Source organism: Pelodiscus sinensis, chromosome 1, assembly GCF_052426305.1.
Source record: "Pelodiscus sinensis isolate ZL-2025 chromosome 1, ASM5242630v1, whole genome shotgun sequence".
In the NCBI taxonomy this organism is placed as follows: domain Eukaryota; kingdom Metazoa; phylum Chordata; order Testudines; family Trionychidae; genus Pelodiscus; species Pelodiscus sinensis.
Window position 1 is genome coordinate 142,987,620 of NC_143052.1, and position 12,971 is coordinate 143,000,590.

General features: G+C 51.1%; 2 protein-coding genes and 1 non-coding gene across 5 annotated transcripts in view; all 3 read right to left on the bottom strand.

The window, feature by feature from the left end:
* Positions 1-756: 756 nt before the first annotated feature.
* Positions 757-2,062, bottom strand: C1H12orf57 (chromosome 1 C12orf57 homolog). The gene is made up of 3 exons (XM_075903621.2): positions 1,774-2,062; positions 1,427-1,603; positions 757-1,125 (listed from the first exon to the last, which is right to left on the bottom strand). Exons 1-3 carry the CDS (start codon positions 1,826-1,828, stop codon positions 977-979), a joined length of 381 nt encoding a protein of 126 aa, XP_075759736.2. The 5' UTR covers positions 1,829-2,062; the 3' UTR covers positions 757-976.
* On the bottom strand, positions 2,060-2,120 carry LOC112545982 (U7 small nuclear RNA). Its single transcript, XR_003089578.3, has one exon. It is a non-coding gene; the product is annotated as a U7 small nuclear RNA (small nuclear RNA).
* A 4,610-nt stretch (positions 2,121-6,730) lies between these two features.
* ATN1 (atrophin 1) overlaps positions 6,731-12,971 on the bottom strand; it is a 41,839-nt gene continuing 35,598 nt past the window's right edge. For all 3 annotated transcript variants that reach the window (XM_075903634.2, XM_075903623.2, XM_075903631.2), the window contains 5 exons: positions 11,791-12,013; positions 10,940-11,657; positions 9,087-9,230; positions 8,583-8,763; positions 6,731-7,824 (listed from right to left, as the gene is read on the bottom strand). In XM_075903634.2, coding sequence (XP_075759749.2) covers positions 7,791-7,824; positions 8,583-8,763; positions 9,087-9,230; positions 10,940-11,657; positions 11,791-12,013 — 1,300 coding nt within the window. In that variant the 3' untranslated portion in view covers positions 6,731-7,790. The remainder of the gene's footprint in view (positions 7,825-8,582; positions 8,764-9,086; positions 9,231-10,939; positions 11,658-11,790; positions 12,014-12,971) is intronic.

The following is a 12,971-nucleotide window of genomic DNA, read 5'->3' on the forward strand; positions in this document are numbered from 1 at the left end:
AATTGTGAAACTTCTTAAATTTCCTGCATCAATATGTTATTGTTCCCCTTATTTGGGGTCTTTGTCACATATTGTTTGTCTAACCTTGCCTGGACTAGAAGACTAAATTGTATTTACAAATACCTTAGCAAATATGTTTTGAACAATGCATTGTTAAACGTTATCTTTTAAGAAGACAGAGTTTGACACCTTTTAAAACACAAGCTTGCGGTGGTAAACCCTAAGATCCCTCTAACTATGTTAAACACGCCTAAACTACTGTGTAAAAATGTGTTAGTGAAGAAGTGCCTGCTGCAATATTTTTAAACACAATCTACTTTTCTAAACTAGACCCACCCATTGCATTGAATAATGGATCCTTGACAGGTTGAGAGATACACGGAGCCCCACCCCAAATGCCTGATGTTCCAGTCCTGAGCCCCCTTCACTCTGCTGCCTTATGTCCTGGCCTACAGCACTCCCTGTAGGATTTACAAGGTTGGAGGTTTAGAAAGTGTCAATTGGTTTCAAGCCTTCTGCTTCCAGGCCTAAGATTGCGATTCCCCATACCACACATCTTGATTTCCTTAAATTTAGCTCATGCAAGGTACTTATCTCCTGAAGGCAGAACTACACAGATTAGGGGATTACCAATAAGGGGGAGGGGAGAGGTAACCAGAGCTCCCTTCTACCTTACATTCAGTGGGGCGTGCTCTCTTTCCCAGGAAGCAGCGCTAAGATCCAGACTGGGTACACACTCACTGAGAAACACATGGGGACATTTTCAAAGCAGCTTTTATTCACAAGCTCAAAAAACAAAGATGCACAAAGAAACCAATTGCTGCAGAGTTTCCAAGAAGTAGGGGGCTTTTCTGGCAAACTGTAGCACACTGATGAGTGGTGGAGAGCAGTCCTGGAATCCCACTTGTCAAAAACTCTCACAGGCATGTAGTGTGGCATGACTTGGCCCAAGAAGGCCAGCAGAGGGTCCCGGTTTTCAGGAGACAGGCACACCCCCTGTCCCAGCCCCGTGTGGGGGCAGTGTCATTGGAGGCAGGAACATGGCTTTTAGCTTCCCAGACATGTTTGCAATCTCAGGATCCTGGGACTCATAAGATTTTATCAGTCGGGCAAATTTCAGGACACCTAAGAGAAAGAAGGGGAAGGAAGAAAACTGCTGGGAAGAGATCTAGCTGGTGACAGTATTCCCCAGTACCCCCCCCCCGGTAGGTTTTCCAAGGATACCATCCTGTGGCCAGACAAAGGAGCTGCAGGTGGAGAATACTGCACATGTGGGTCCCACGGCTGCACTAAAGTGCTGCTTGCACTGCCCTTTCCCCGGGGCCCACACCGCTTTGTGCTGCCTGCCCTCGGCGGGAGCCTCCGACACAAAGGCCGGAAAGGGAAACCACCGCAGCCCGGCTCTGCCCCGGCCCGGCGAACCCACCTTCCCCATCGCTGCTGAAGCCGTAGGCTTTGATCACGTCCTGCTGGATCTGGGTGGCCACGGGCAGCAGGAACTGCAGCATCTTGCCCATGTCGTTGCAGGCGTTGTCCCGGGCCTCCTCCATGCGCTGCGCGTTCTCCGGGGAGCCGAAGGCCTTGATGACCTCGGCCAGCGCCACTGGGGAGACAGGCAGAGCAGTGAGCCCCGCCCAGCCCGCCCCGGGTGCAGCGCGCTGCGAGGGCAATGGGGCGCGGGGCCGCTGGGCAGGGGCCGGGACCCTGCAGTGCAAGTCGCGATTTGCGGGGGGGGGGCAAGTCGGGGCGCGCGGGGCTCCTACCCGCCCTCACCTTTGGCCTGCTCGGCGCTCAGCGAGCCCGGCGCGGCGGGGCCCGGGGCAGCCATGAGGCGCTGCAGGCGCCAGCCGGGACCGCGGGCGCGAGCCGGCGCCGCTGACGTCAGGGGTCCGGGAGGGGCCGCAGCAGACGGGGCGGGACAGGGGCCGCGCGGCTGCGCTGCCGGGCCTGTGGGCGGGAGGCATCTCGCGCTGGGGGCGCAGCCCGGGAGCCCCCATCGCTCCCCGCCGCCCACACCCAGCAGAGCGCGAGCAGCCCCAGTCTGACATTCACCGCGGAGTGAGGCTCCCTGGCGGCGCAGAGAGCCTGCTAGACAAATACTAAAAGAGCTGAAATCACTGCGGAGAGGAGCCCGAGCGCGGGCCCCCAGCGGCTGCCAGTGCGCGCTCGCTCAGGGTGACTTGCAAGCAAGGGCGTGTAGAGCTCCTGCGGACTCTGCACAGCCCCCCCCCAAAGCACCGGCCCCCAAAACCACATGCCACGTGCTGTGAGCCCCGCAAAGGAGCGTGTATTGAACAAATTAGCGCTATGCAGATGAGGTGATTTCCTATTGGTGTAAAAACGCAAAGGCCACGCCCCCTTACGACAGTGGCGGCGGGGCCGGTGGAAAAAAGGCCGGCGCGGGGCGGGGCACGTGCTCTCAGGGCAGCTTGCACTAGGTGGGAGAGTGATAGAGGCGCCCGGCGAGTGCACAGCAGTGCCCTGCCTGCGGCGTTTGTTTACGCGCTGTACTGGCTAGCACTGAGTTGGGGGCTGCTCTCCGCCCCTCTGCAGAGCTCATAAGGCAGCTTGGCACCATGGGCACTGCATAGGGTTGCCAGGTGGCCTGTTTTTGCCTGAACAGTCAGTTATTCATGGCACCTCTGGTTTAAAAAAAAAAAAATACTGGACATGTAAAATATCTGATAGTTTGGCTATCTCTACATTGGCAAGATTTTGCACAAGAACAGTGACATTCTAATCTATGAAATCAGTGCTTCTTGCCCAAATACTCTGACGCTCCAGCTCAGGGGTAAGCCCTCTTGCGCAAGAGGCCAGTGTAGACAGAATTACTTGCACAAGAAAGCCCAATGTTTAAAATGGCCATCAGAGCTTTCTTGCACAAGAGAGCATCTACACTGGCACGGATGCTTTTGTGCAAAAAGCACATCTCTTGTGCAAAGGCACATGCCACTGTAGATGCTCTCTTGTGCAAATACTTTAACGCAAAAACTCTTGCATTAAAAGTATTTGCACAAAATCATGCCAGTGTAGATGTAGCCCTGCTGTCTGACCTGGGTGGGAGTGATTGGGGGAGAGGGGAAGCAAGTAGCACAGAGATTTTTAAAGGTGCAGTTTCCTAGCAACTTCGTTTTTTTAATCAACCAATTTTTTTCCTGCCATGTTCAGGATTTTTTGTGAAAATATCTGGCAACCCTAGTTCTGGGCATTGTCCCCCTTTCTGCTTCGAGCTCTATCACCGTTGTGTCCTCCAGGCTGGCAACCACCCTCAGACAGGGCCCAGGAGTTCTGAGTGGGGAGCCCCAGGGCTATGTCTACACTTGCGCCTTCTTGCGCAAGAAATATGTGAATGAGGCTAAGCGTGGAATATCACTGAGCCTCATTTGCATACCTAATGAGCCACCATTTTTGCAGAAGAGGCTCTTGTGCCAGAAGGAGCTGTCGATACTGCCCCTTCTTGCGCAAGAAAAACCCTCTTACGCAATGCTGTTATTCCTGAAAATAATCCGCATAGCGGCATTGCACAAAGAGGGTTTTTCTTGCGCAAGAAGGGACAGTGTAGACAGCTCCTTCTGGCGCAACAGCCTCTTCTGCAAAATGGCAGCTCATTAGGTATGCAAATGAGGCTCAGTGATATTCCACACTTAGCTTCATTCACATATTTCTCACACAAGAAGGTGCAAGTGTAGACATAGCCTGGGAGTGCAGGCTCTGGAGTGGAGCTGGGGATGAGGGGCTCAGAGCTGGGACAGAGGGTTGGGGTGTTAGGGCTCTGCTCTTGCTGGGCTGCATGGGAGTCAGGGGAGGCTCAGGGTTAGGCCACAGTAGGGGGGCTTGGGGCCCAGCCACTCCAACCACAGCAGGTGGATCTGGGCTGCTTGGGTTGTGGTGGTGAGGGGTAATCCCAGCTGACGGGTTCCAGGCTGCTCCCGGGCCTGGGCTACCTGGCTGCTGTGCTAGGGTAGATCTCCAGGGCCAGGCCACGGCAGGAGCTGGGTCCGGGGCTGGGCTGCTCAAGATGTAGCAGGTGAGGGTCCAAGCCTGGGCCATGGTTGCCTTCCAGCTTTTGCAGAAAAACTTGCCAGCTGTCTACACTGACCACTTGAATTTGTGCAAGAACACTGACGATCTGATGTAAGATTGTCAGTGTTCTTTCGCAAATACTATGATGCTCCCGTTCGGGGAAAAAGCCCTCTTGCGCAAATGTATTTGAGCAAGAGGGCCAGTGTAGACAGCTAAAAACTGTTTTACACAAAAAAGCCCCGAAGGCAAAAATGGCGTCTAGATTGGCACAGATGCTTTTCCGCAAAAAGTGCTTTTGCGCAAAAGCGTCCGTGCCAATCTAGACACTCTTTTCCGCAAATGCTTTTAACGGAAAAACTTTTCCATTAAAAGCATTTGTGGAAAATCATGCCAGTCTAGACGTAGCCTGCATGTTTTTGCACAAGAAAATTTACAGTAAATCAGAAGAAGAGAGGGGGTTTTGTGCAATAGTTATTCCTCTTTCTGCGAGGAATAAGCCTTTTTGCACAAGAGCTCTTGTGCAAATAGGTGTGTGTGGACAGGAAACAGGTTTTTTGCACAAGAACAGCCTATCAAAAGAAGTACAGATGCCCTGGTACAGATGATTCTGGCAATCAGAGATTTCTTGCGAGAGCACGTCCATGCAGTCTGAACACTCTCTTGTGCAAAAGTGCATCGCTTTTCTGATGCACTTTTGCAGTGTGGACGGCCTCTGCCAGTATCCCAACCTCATGTTAGGGTCACCATTCTCTTTCTTAACCTGGATAGTTCCTCCTCTCCTAGCAAGCAAGAAGGCATACAGAGAGGCTACATCTACACTGCAGGCTTTTTCCGCAAGAACTGTTTTGCACAAGAGTTCTTGCACAAAAGGTCTTGCGCAAGAGCATGTCCCCACTGCCATGTGCTTTTGCGCAAGAGGATGCTCTCTTGTGCAAGAAAGCTCTGATGGCCATTTTAGCCATAGGGTTTCTTGCACAAGAAACCAGTTGCCCTCCACACTGTCTTCTTGCGCAAGAGGGCTTATTCCTCGTGAAGAGAGGAATAACTCTTGTGCAAGAAGCCCTCTGTTCCGACGCCTTAATGTAAATTTACTTGCACAAGAACGCACATGCAGTGTAGACACTCTGGAAGTTTTGGGGCAAGAACAATTGTTCTTGCACAAAAAGCCTGCAGTGTAGACATAGTCAGGATGTTCTGTAAGGGGTACCATTATTCACTGTGCCCCAGCTCTGCCTCTTCTCCCCTCCCACTGAGTATGTCTAGATTACATGCCTCTGCCGACAGAGGCATGTAAAATAGGCTACCTGACATAGTCAATGAAGCAGAGATTTAAATATTCCTGGCTTCATTAAAATAAAAATGGCCGCCACGCTGTGCTGGCTCAGCTGATCGTCGGCACAGCACGGCAGTCAAGACACGGATCGGTCGACAGGGAACACCTTTGTCGACCGCTCCCTTATGCCTCATGAAACGAGGTTTACAGAAGCGGTTGATAAAAGCGTTCCCTGTCGACCGCTCTGTGTCTTGACTGACGCGCTGTGCCGATGATCAGCTGAGCCGGCACAGCGCGGCAGCCAATTTTAATGAAGCCAGGGATATTTAAATCCCTGCTTCATTGACTATAGCCTATTTTACATGCCTCTGTCGGCAGAGGCACGTAATCTGGACATACCCACTGGCTATGTCTAGACTGGTAAGTTTTTCCACAAAAACAACTGCTTTTGTGGAAAAACTTCCCAGCTGCCTACACTGGCCACTTGAATTTCCGCAAGAACACCGACTTCCTACTGTCTGAAATCAGTGCTTCTTGCGGAAATACTATGTTGCTCCTGTTCAGGCAAAAGTCCTTTTGCGCAAAAGGGCCAGTGTAGACAGCTCAGATTTGTTTTGCGCAAAAAAGTCCCAATCGCGAAAATGGCGATCGGGGCTTTTTTGGCGGAAAAGCGCGTCTAGATTGGCACAGATGCTTTTCCGGAAAAAGTGCTTTTGTGGAAAAGCATCCGTGCCAATATAGACGCTCTTGTCCACAAATGCTTCTAATGGAAAACTTTTCCGTTAAAAGCATTTGCGGAAAATCATGCCAGTCTAGACGTAGCCACTGTGTTTTGACACTGGGAGATATTTTGCAACTGGAGGTATTGCCCTTCCTTCTCTGGCTATGCCTCAGGTTTCAGCATCCCTCTAATACTGGGGGCACTCAGCTGATGGGGTGTTTCCCTTTGTTCTCCAGCCATCTCCATATCCCCAATACCACAACCTGGCACTAGGTGCTGCTAGATGATTCACCTTTTCGTCATATCATGCACAGGCTCCTTACCTCAGCACTCTAGCTTGGTAGTCATTGATACTACCCTTCACGTCTCCCACATATCAACTCTTTCTATACCCCCAATTTGCCATTAGGGCATGTGATCAGAGGTGTCACCTTTCATGCCTTGGCCATATCCCCTCTCCCTACACCCCATCTGGGAGCTAGGGCCACTATGCATCTGGGGGACTATGCTCCATTTTCACAGCCTGCAGTGTGGTGCACTGTTTTTATTTCCTCTTACTCCCAGCTCCTTTGAAATGAACACAAGAAAGTCAGTTTCTGGAAGGGTTTTTTGTTTGGTTGCTTTTCTTTTTTAAGAGCTTCATATATATATATATTTCTATATATAAATTATTAGAATGCATGTTGGGGATTGGGAATATGGGGGACTTTGGGTGTTTTTCCATAGCTTTTTTTAATGTTTTAAGTAAATATATATATGGGGACAGATCGAGATATACAACTGTGAGATCAGACACACACACGCGGATCGGAGAGTCACAAATTGCTACGCAAAACTGCCACGTCTAATGGGATGTGCATGAGTTAAAGTACATCAACTGGAATGGGTGAAGGGAAAGGGTCAGCCACCATCTTGAAAACAGTTCCAGGATATCTTGTGCCTCTTGACCACATCAACCCTCCCAAGTGGGCTGGGAGGGAGAGGGGCAATTACCCTCTTGAAAACACTCCCACAGTGCTTTGCACCTTCTGGCAATGTCTGTTCCCTCAAGATGGGAGAAAATACAGCCACCTTCTTGAAAACAGTCCTGTGGTGCTTTGCACCTCATAGCCAGGCCCAGCCCCTCAAGAGTTGTGTGGGAAAGTCACAATGTCCATTCTGAAGAGTTCCAGTGATGCCTTGCATCTCTTCACCATATTCACTCCTGAAAGGTTTTGGAGTGTGGGAAGCAGCATTGCCCATGCTTGAAAAGGCCCAGATGCCTTGCATTTCTAAGCCATATCTTACATCAGACAGGGTGGGGTAGGAGTCACTTGGAAAAGAGTTCCATCGGGGTTTGAGTAGCCCTGTTTGCTCACTCAAAAGAGAGGGGGCTGCCCCTCTATGCAGAAGTCTCATGATGCTTTCCATCTTTTATTACTGAACACAACCACTTTTCAGAGAGAAGATGGCGCAGTAGCCATTTTGAATCTCCATGACACTGTGCCGCCAGCTCTTTGCAACACCAATTGTGACTCTTTCAGTGTCCCTCTCAAAGTCCATCCAATGCTCCAAGCTTTTTGTTGGTGTTTTACTCCCCTCTCCCCTTTTCTCCCTCCCCCGCTTTACTCCCAGGGTGGCCATCTTGTTGTCTCCACCCTTTCTTCTCTTGCATGGTGCTGAGTAGAATCCAGATGTATCACTCTACAGCTTCCCCTCCCCCAGGATTTGGTTGGCTGGTTGCTCCTCTGGAGAGGGAGACATGACGATGTCATTGTGAGGGTTGGGGTCCATTTAAAGGGGTTTGTCACTTTCTTTTTTCAGGTGACTGGCAGAGGCAAGGCAATAGAAGAATGGAGGGAAAAGATGGAGGGAGAGAGAAAGAGAGAGAGAGAGAGAGAGAGAGAGAGAGAGAGAGGATTTAGCATTGTGAATTTTATTTCATCAGTTATTAAATTGCTTGCTCAGCAACTGAATGTTTGGTAAATCCCCAGAACAGTACTACCCAGTCACTTCCAAACACACATGTACAACTCTCCTTGAGACAGCCCCTCACAGAGGCAAGAGGGATTCCAGGCTCTGTGGCCCTTTTAGTCCTCTGACAACAAGATCAATTAGTGCCAATTGTGCTGCCAGCTTTTGTGAAAAGACAATACCTCAAATACTCATTAACAAGGCTTGACAAACTGCGACAAGAGCTACTCGCCAGCCCCATACCACGCATGCGCGCAGCGCTGGTAAATGGGGCGCACAGAGCGACTGGCTGAAATCTACTCGCCATGGGCGAGTAGAAACAGCGGTTTGTCGAGCCCTGCTCATTAAGCATGAGTGCCGTGGAACAGCCATCAGATGTGAATGGCTTTCACTCACTACCAACCTGGGGCCATATTAGAACTGGCGCACTGTAGAAGTGAGAGACTCCATATTCTGGTCCCCCAGAACTGGAGTCTGTTTGGATTTGGTACCTTGAGGCACAGGAGCTCCTATCCCATCTCCTTATCCCCCATCCTGGGGCCAGATATGAACCAATGCCCAAAAGGCAAAAGGTTTTTCATCACGCTCCTCCAACCCATGGGTTCTGCACACCTGTAATAATCCTCCTGTGTAGGCAGTGGCACTCCATGCAGAGGGTGATGGGCGTGAAGCCACTGCTGCTGTTCCAGAGCCAGACGCTGCAGCTCTGCTGACTGTGCATGCATGGCTTGGAGCTGATGAGCTGCAGACATGGGAGCAGAGAGAGATCCTGGCAGGTCCCTGTAGGGGGCAGCTTCAACAAAGAGAAGCGAGGAAAAGAACACATCCTGTGAGCTTATCAGCCCCATCATCCTCCATCCTGCCTGACTCAATCATACCCCATTAATAGGGCTCCGTCCATGCTGTTCAATCCAGACCTCCTGCACCCTCCCATATTCCTCTTGGGTTCTCTGCCAAGGCCTTTTAACCCTGACCTGTCAGCACCCCAACTTCCCAGTCCTTCCGCTACAGCTGCTACAGCAGCACCCAGTCTCCTACCAACCGTTATCCCATTCTGCTGCTTCCAGCTGTGCTGATGCCCTTCAGTCCTGCCCCACCGCTCCCTGTAGTGCTTACCGAACAGCTGGTGGCGCAGCACCTCATTCTCATGTAGTGGGTGAGGAAGAAGTGGGTTAGGAATGGTACCAGCGGGATATGGGATCCGAGTGAGATGCGACCCCGAGGCCAGTGGGTCAATAAGGGGATGAACAGAGGCTGAGGCTGGAGAGAGAAGAGATGGATAAATAACGCTGTGCTATGGAAGAAGGGGAAGAATGACACATCTATAGGCAGTCTGCTCTGTATTAGGGGCAGAATCCTTTCAAGGTCAGATGATGCAGCTAAATCACTTTTAGTGCCATCGTTGATAGCTGCATTTGTTTCTTGTATCCACACTAGCTCACAGAAACCTGCTCTGCGAGTCCACATGCAACATCCCTCCTCTGGAACCACCACCAGGACTGGGCTTTTGGGCCAGCCCTTCAGCATGCATGTGCAGCATGGGCATGGGAGCACATGCTGCATGCACAACGTAAGGCCCATTTCAAAAGCGTCCATTTCTTTTGGGTGCCTCTATGTTCAGATGCTCACATGCAGGCACTTCAGCTTGCAAGTACTGTGTACTGCATCAGTATGGTAGCTACCTTTTCTGGAGGGGCATATCCTGTGGAGTTAGATGCTGGAATGCTGGTAGGAGGTGCAGCAGTGTAAGGAGAATCATGGACATTTGTTTATGCCTGTTAACATTTTGATTGGTTCTCACTGCTTTGAACAGGGCCACCTGTGGATCTGTGCAGGTGTGGTGGGGTACAGGTCTGCACAACCCAACCAGGTGCCAAAGCATAGTCACCAGGTTCCCACTGAAGCACTGCCCAATAGGTTGGCATGGGTGGCACTGCTACTTTTGAGTGCTCAAAGGGATAAGGCATGTCCTCTCTTTGGTACAATCATTTTCTACTATTGAGTCCCTGGGCTTTGTTTTCCTGAGTTTGTCATTGCTGGACTTCTCCTTTTCTTTGTTTCTGTTTGGGAGGCTGAGATAGAAATGCTTGGGACCCAACTTTGCTGGGAGGATATTCCTCCAGGTCTCTCTGTCTAACTCAGCCATCAAACTTCCCCTACTCCCAACTCCTGTCCCAGCTTATGCAGTAGGAGACACCAGGTGATGAGCAAAACTGGGATTCTTTGGCATATGTCTCTGTCTACAGTTACTAGTGGCCCTGGTTTCACTTTTTCAGGTCAAGGAGTCTGGGAGCTGCAGCCACAGCACTGCCCACATCAGCACCCAGTAAGCTAGGAGCGGTCCAGGGTGCTGTGTGCGCCTGCTAGCCTCTCTCTGTCAGGCTTGCATTGTCAGGAGCTGAAACACATTGGTCCAAAAGGATAAAGACGTTTTAAAAATTGCACAGATAGTTCTATGCTATTAACTGCATCATTTACATATTTGAAATAAAATAGCATTTGGAATAGGACTCTGTGACTTTAACAAGATGGGAGGTGGAGAGCCAGGCTGAGCTGAGGCTAACCAAGGCTGCTTAGGCCTGTCCTGAATGAGGTGAAGAAGAGAAACAGACCTGGGACTCCTTAAGTATAGCCCCAGCAGCACTCCGAGGGCCTGGAGGATAGAGAGCGTCCCACCTGATCCCATCAGTGCTCAGGGCTGGACATAAGCACTGTGGGACTGTGCTGGGAGGGCCAAGAGAGCCTGTGCAGTGGAGCTGCCTGTGCCTTTCTTCTGCACTGGCACTGAACGTGTGCAAGCTGAGCCAATTCTAAGACTTGCTCAGAGACTAGAGCCAGAACTGGGAGCACCTGTATTATTTGCCGGTGTGGGTGAAATAACCATGTGAGAAGGAGCCACTGACACAACGTATGGGGAGGAGAGCACTGGCAGCTGGGGGTCCCACCCCGAGCACTCGCACTCCCCTCACCTGCATGAATGGCGTCCTGCTGGTGCAGGTGAAGGTGGGAGTGGATGTGTGAGTGCTGGTGATGATGGGGCGTCACATTGAGCATCTGCAGTCGGGCCAGCGGGTCATTGCTCAGGGCAGCTACCCGCTCTGCATGTTGCCGCTCAGCCGCCAGTCGCTCGGCGTATGACATGTCTGGCCGCAGGGCTGGGCCAGTGGCGAGTGCCAGCCGCTCCCGCTCCAGGTGGCCCAGCCCTGGATGGAAGGGGAAAGCAGGGTGCAGGCCAGGGGCTGCTTGCAGAGCCAGCCCCGCATGGCGCGGGAAAGGATCCATGGCAGCAGCAGGCACAGCATGGAGCTGCTCCAACTCAGCTGGCTTGACTTCAAAACCAGGCTTAAGACGCTCTCTCAGGTCCCGGTCCCTCAGGTCTCGTTCCCGGGCTTCGCGTTCCCTCAGCTCCCGTTCCCGTGTGGCTGGATCGCTGCTGTAGATGGCTGGCACATTATAACCCAGCAGGCCGGGGTCGACAGCACCCAGCGGCACATAGAAAGGGTGATTACGGTTGCTGGGGGACATGACGTGGGGCCGGGCATACTCGCTGAGCGTGCGCAGAGCTGGAGTGTCGGGGCCTAGATATGGCGGGACAGTAGCCACGGCACTGCCTTGCTCAAAGGATGGACGGTGAGCAACAGGGCCGAGAGATGGGCACTCCACTGGCCGGCCCTCCTGAGCCATCTTCTGCAAGAGAGCAGAGAAGGTTGTCAGTGTCTGAGACTAACAAGAGGCCCCCCCCCATTGGGGGCACTGTGATCCCTAAATATCACCCCTTGCTCAGCTCCATTCTCCCCAATGTGGGCACTGCAACACCTACCACACTTCTCTCCAACTCTCTCTCCTTTTCTCTCTCTCGCTCTTTCTCCCTCTCACGCTCCCTCTCTCGCTCCTTCTCCTCCCGGGCCTTCTGTTCAGCCTCCCTACGGACCTTCTCTACAAGATCGGCCCGTTTCTTGGCCAGTTTGGAGCCATCCAGGGGCACAAAGTAAAGATCTGTTCGGGAGCAGGAGTTGAAGCCACGATCCAGGTGTTTGTTGAATCTGTGGAAACCAGAGACATAAGTGTCAGTGTGAGAGAGATGGAGAAGTGGGAGAATAATGAGGGCTGGAACCAACAACCCTCTAATCTTTTCCATCGATATGTGGATTTTTTCCATCTATGTGTGGAATAAATTTTATGCGGGATAACGCATGTTTGAATGTGGACCACCAGTAGAAACAAAAAGCCTAGCAGTGGATGCTCTGCCAATCAGCAGGGCAGCATTTGAATTTCTGCTGAGCAGCTGCATGAGCATAGAAAACACTGGTTGGCACCTGCCTGGCAATATATCCAAGAAGGTTAGGGGTGTGCAGGGATACTGGAGCTAGTGAGGGCTCTGGAGAGCAGCCATGCCCCATGCACCTGATACTTGCTGTGTTTCTCCCCTCTCCTCCAGTCCACTCAAGGAAGGTTGGCCACTCATCCCTAAATTTAAGGGATCACCTCTAAACTCCCTTATTTTACTGATTAGTTGTATGAAATTTGTTGTCTAAATCAAACCTTTGCAGAGCAGCAGCTAATGACTGTGGATTAGCAATTTTCTACATAGAATTTAGCCTGAAGAAACCGAGCCTTTTAAAAAAGACTAAACACACAGCTCAAAAAAAATCTCCTTTGGTATTATTGTAAGACTGTCCTGAATTGCACATCTGACATAAAAATTCATGGATATGGCTTCCTGGTTGAGACTTTGGTGTTAAAACATTATACTAAATATTCCAAAGTCTCTTGAGCCCAGGCCTGTTTTTGCACTTGGAACATGGATAAGGAAATGCTAAGAAGAATTTAGAAAAATTCTGGAAAGGAAAAGGATCATTAATGGCTTAGGTGAACAGCAAATGCTTGCCACATATGGGCACTAGTATGTTTTATAGCAAAGAAAGTTCAGTGAATACTATGTGCAGGGGAAAGGTTGGGGCTTTGACACATGGCAGCATGCTCCTTCTTCTCCAGTTTCTT

Excerpts from the sequence above, each read along its gene's own strand:
- C1H12orf57 (XM_075903621.2), bottom strand. The coding sequence starts at position 1,828 with ATGGCTGCCCCGGGCCCCGCCGCGCCGGGCTCGCTGAGCGCCGAGCAG. Across the intron at positions 1,604-1,773 it reads GAGCGCCGAGCAGGCCAAAG|TGGCGCTGGCCGAGGTCATC; the intron begins GTGAGGGCGGGT and ends CTGTCTCCCCAG. Across the intron at positions 1,126-1,426 it reads CTTCAGCAGCGATGGGGAAG|GTGTCCTGAAATTTGCCCGA; the intron begins GTGGGTTCGCCG and ends TCTTTCTCTTAG.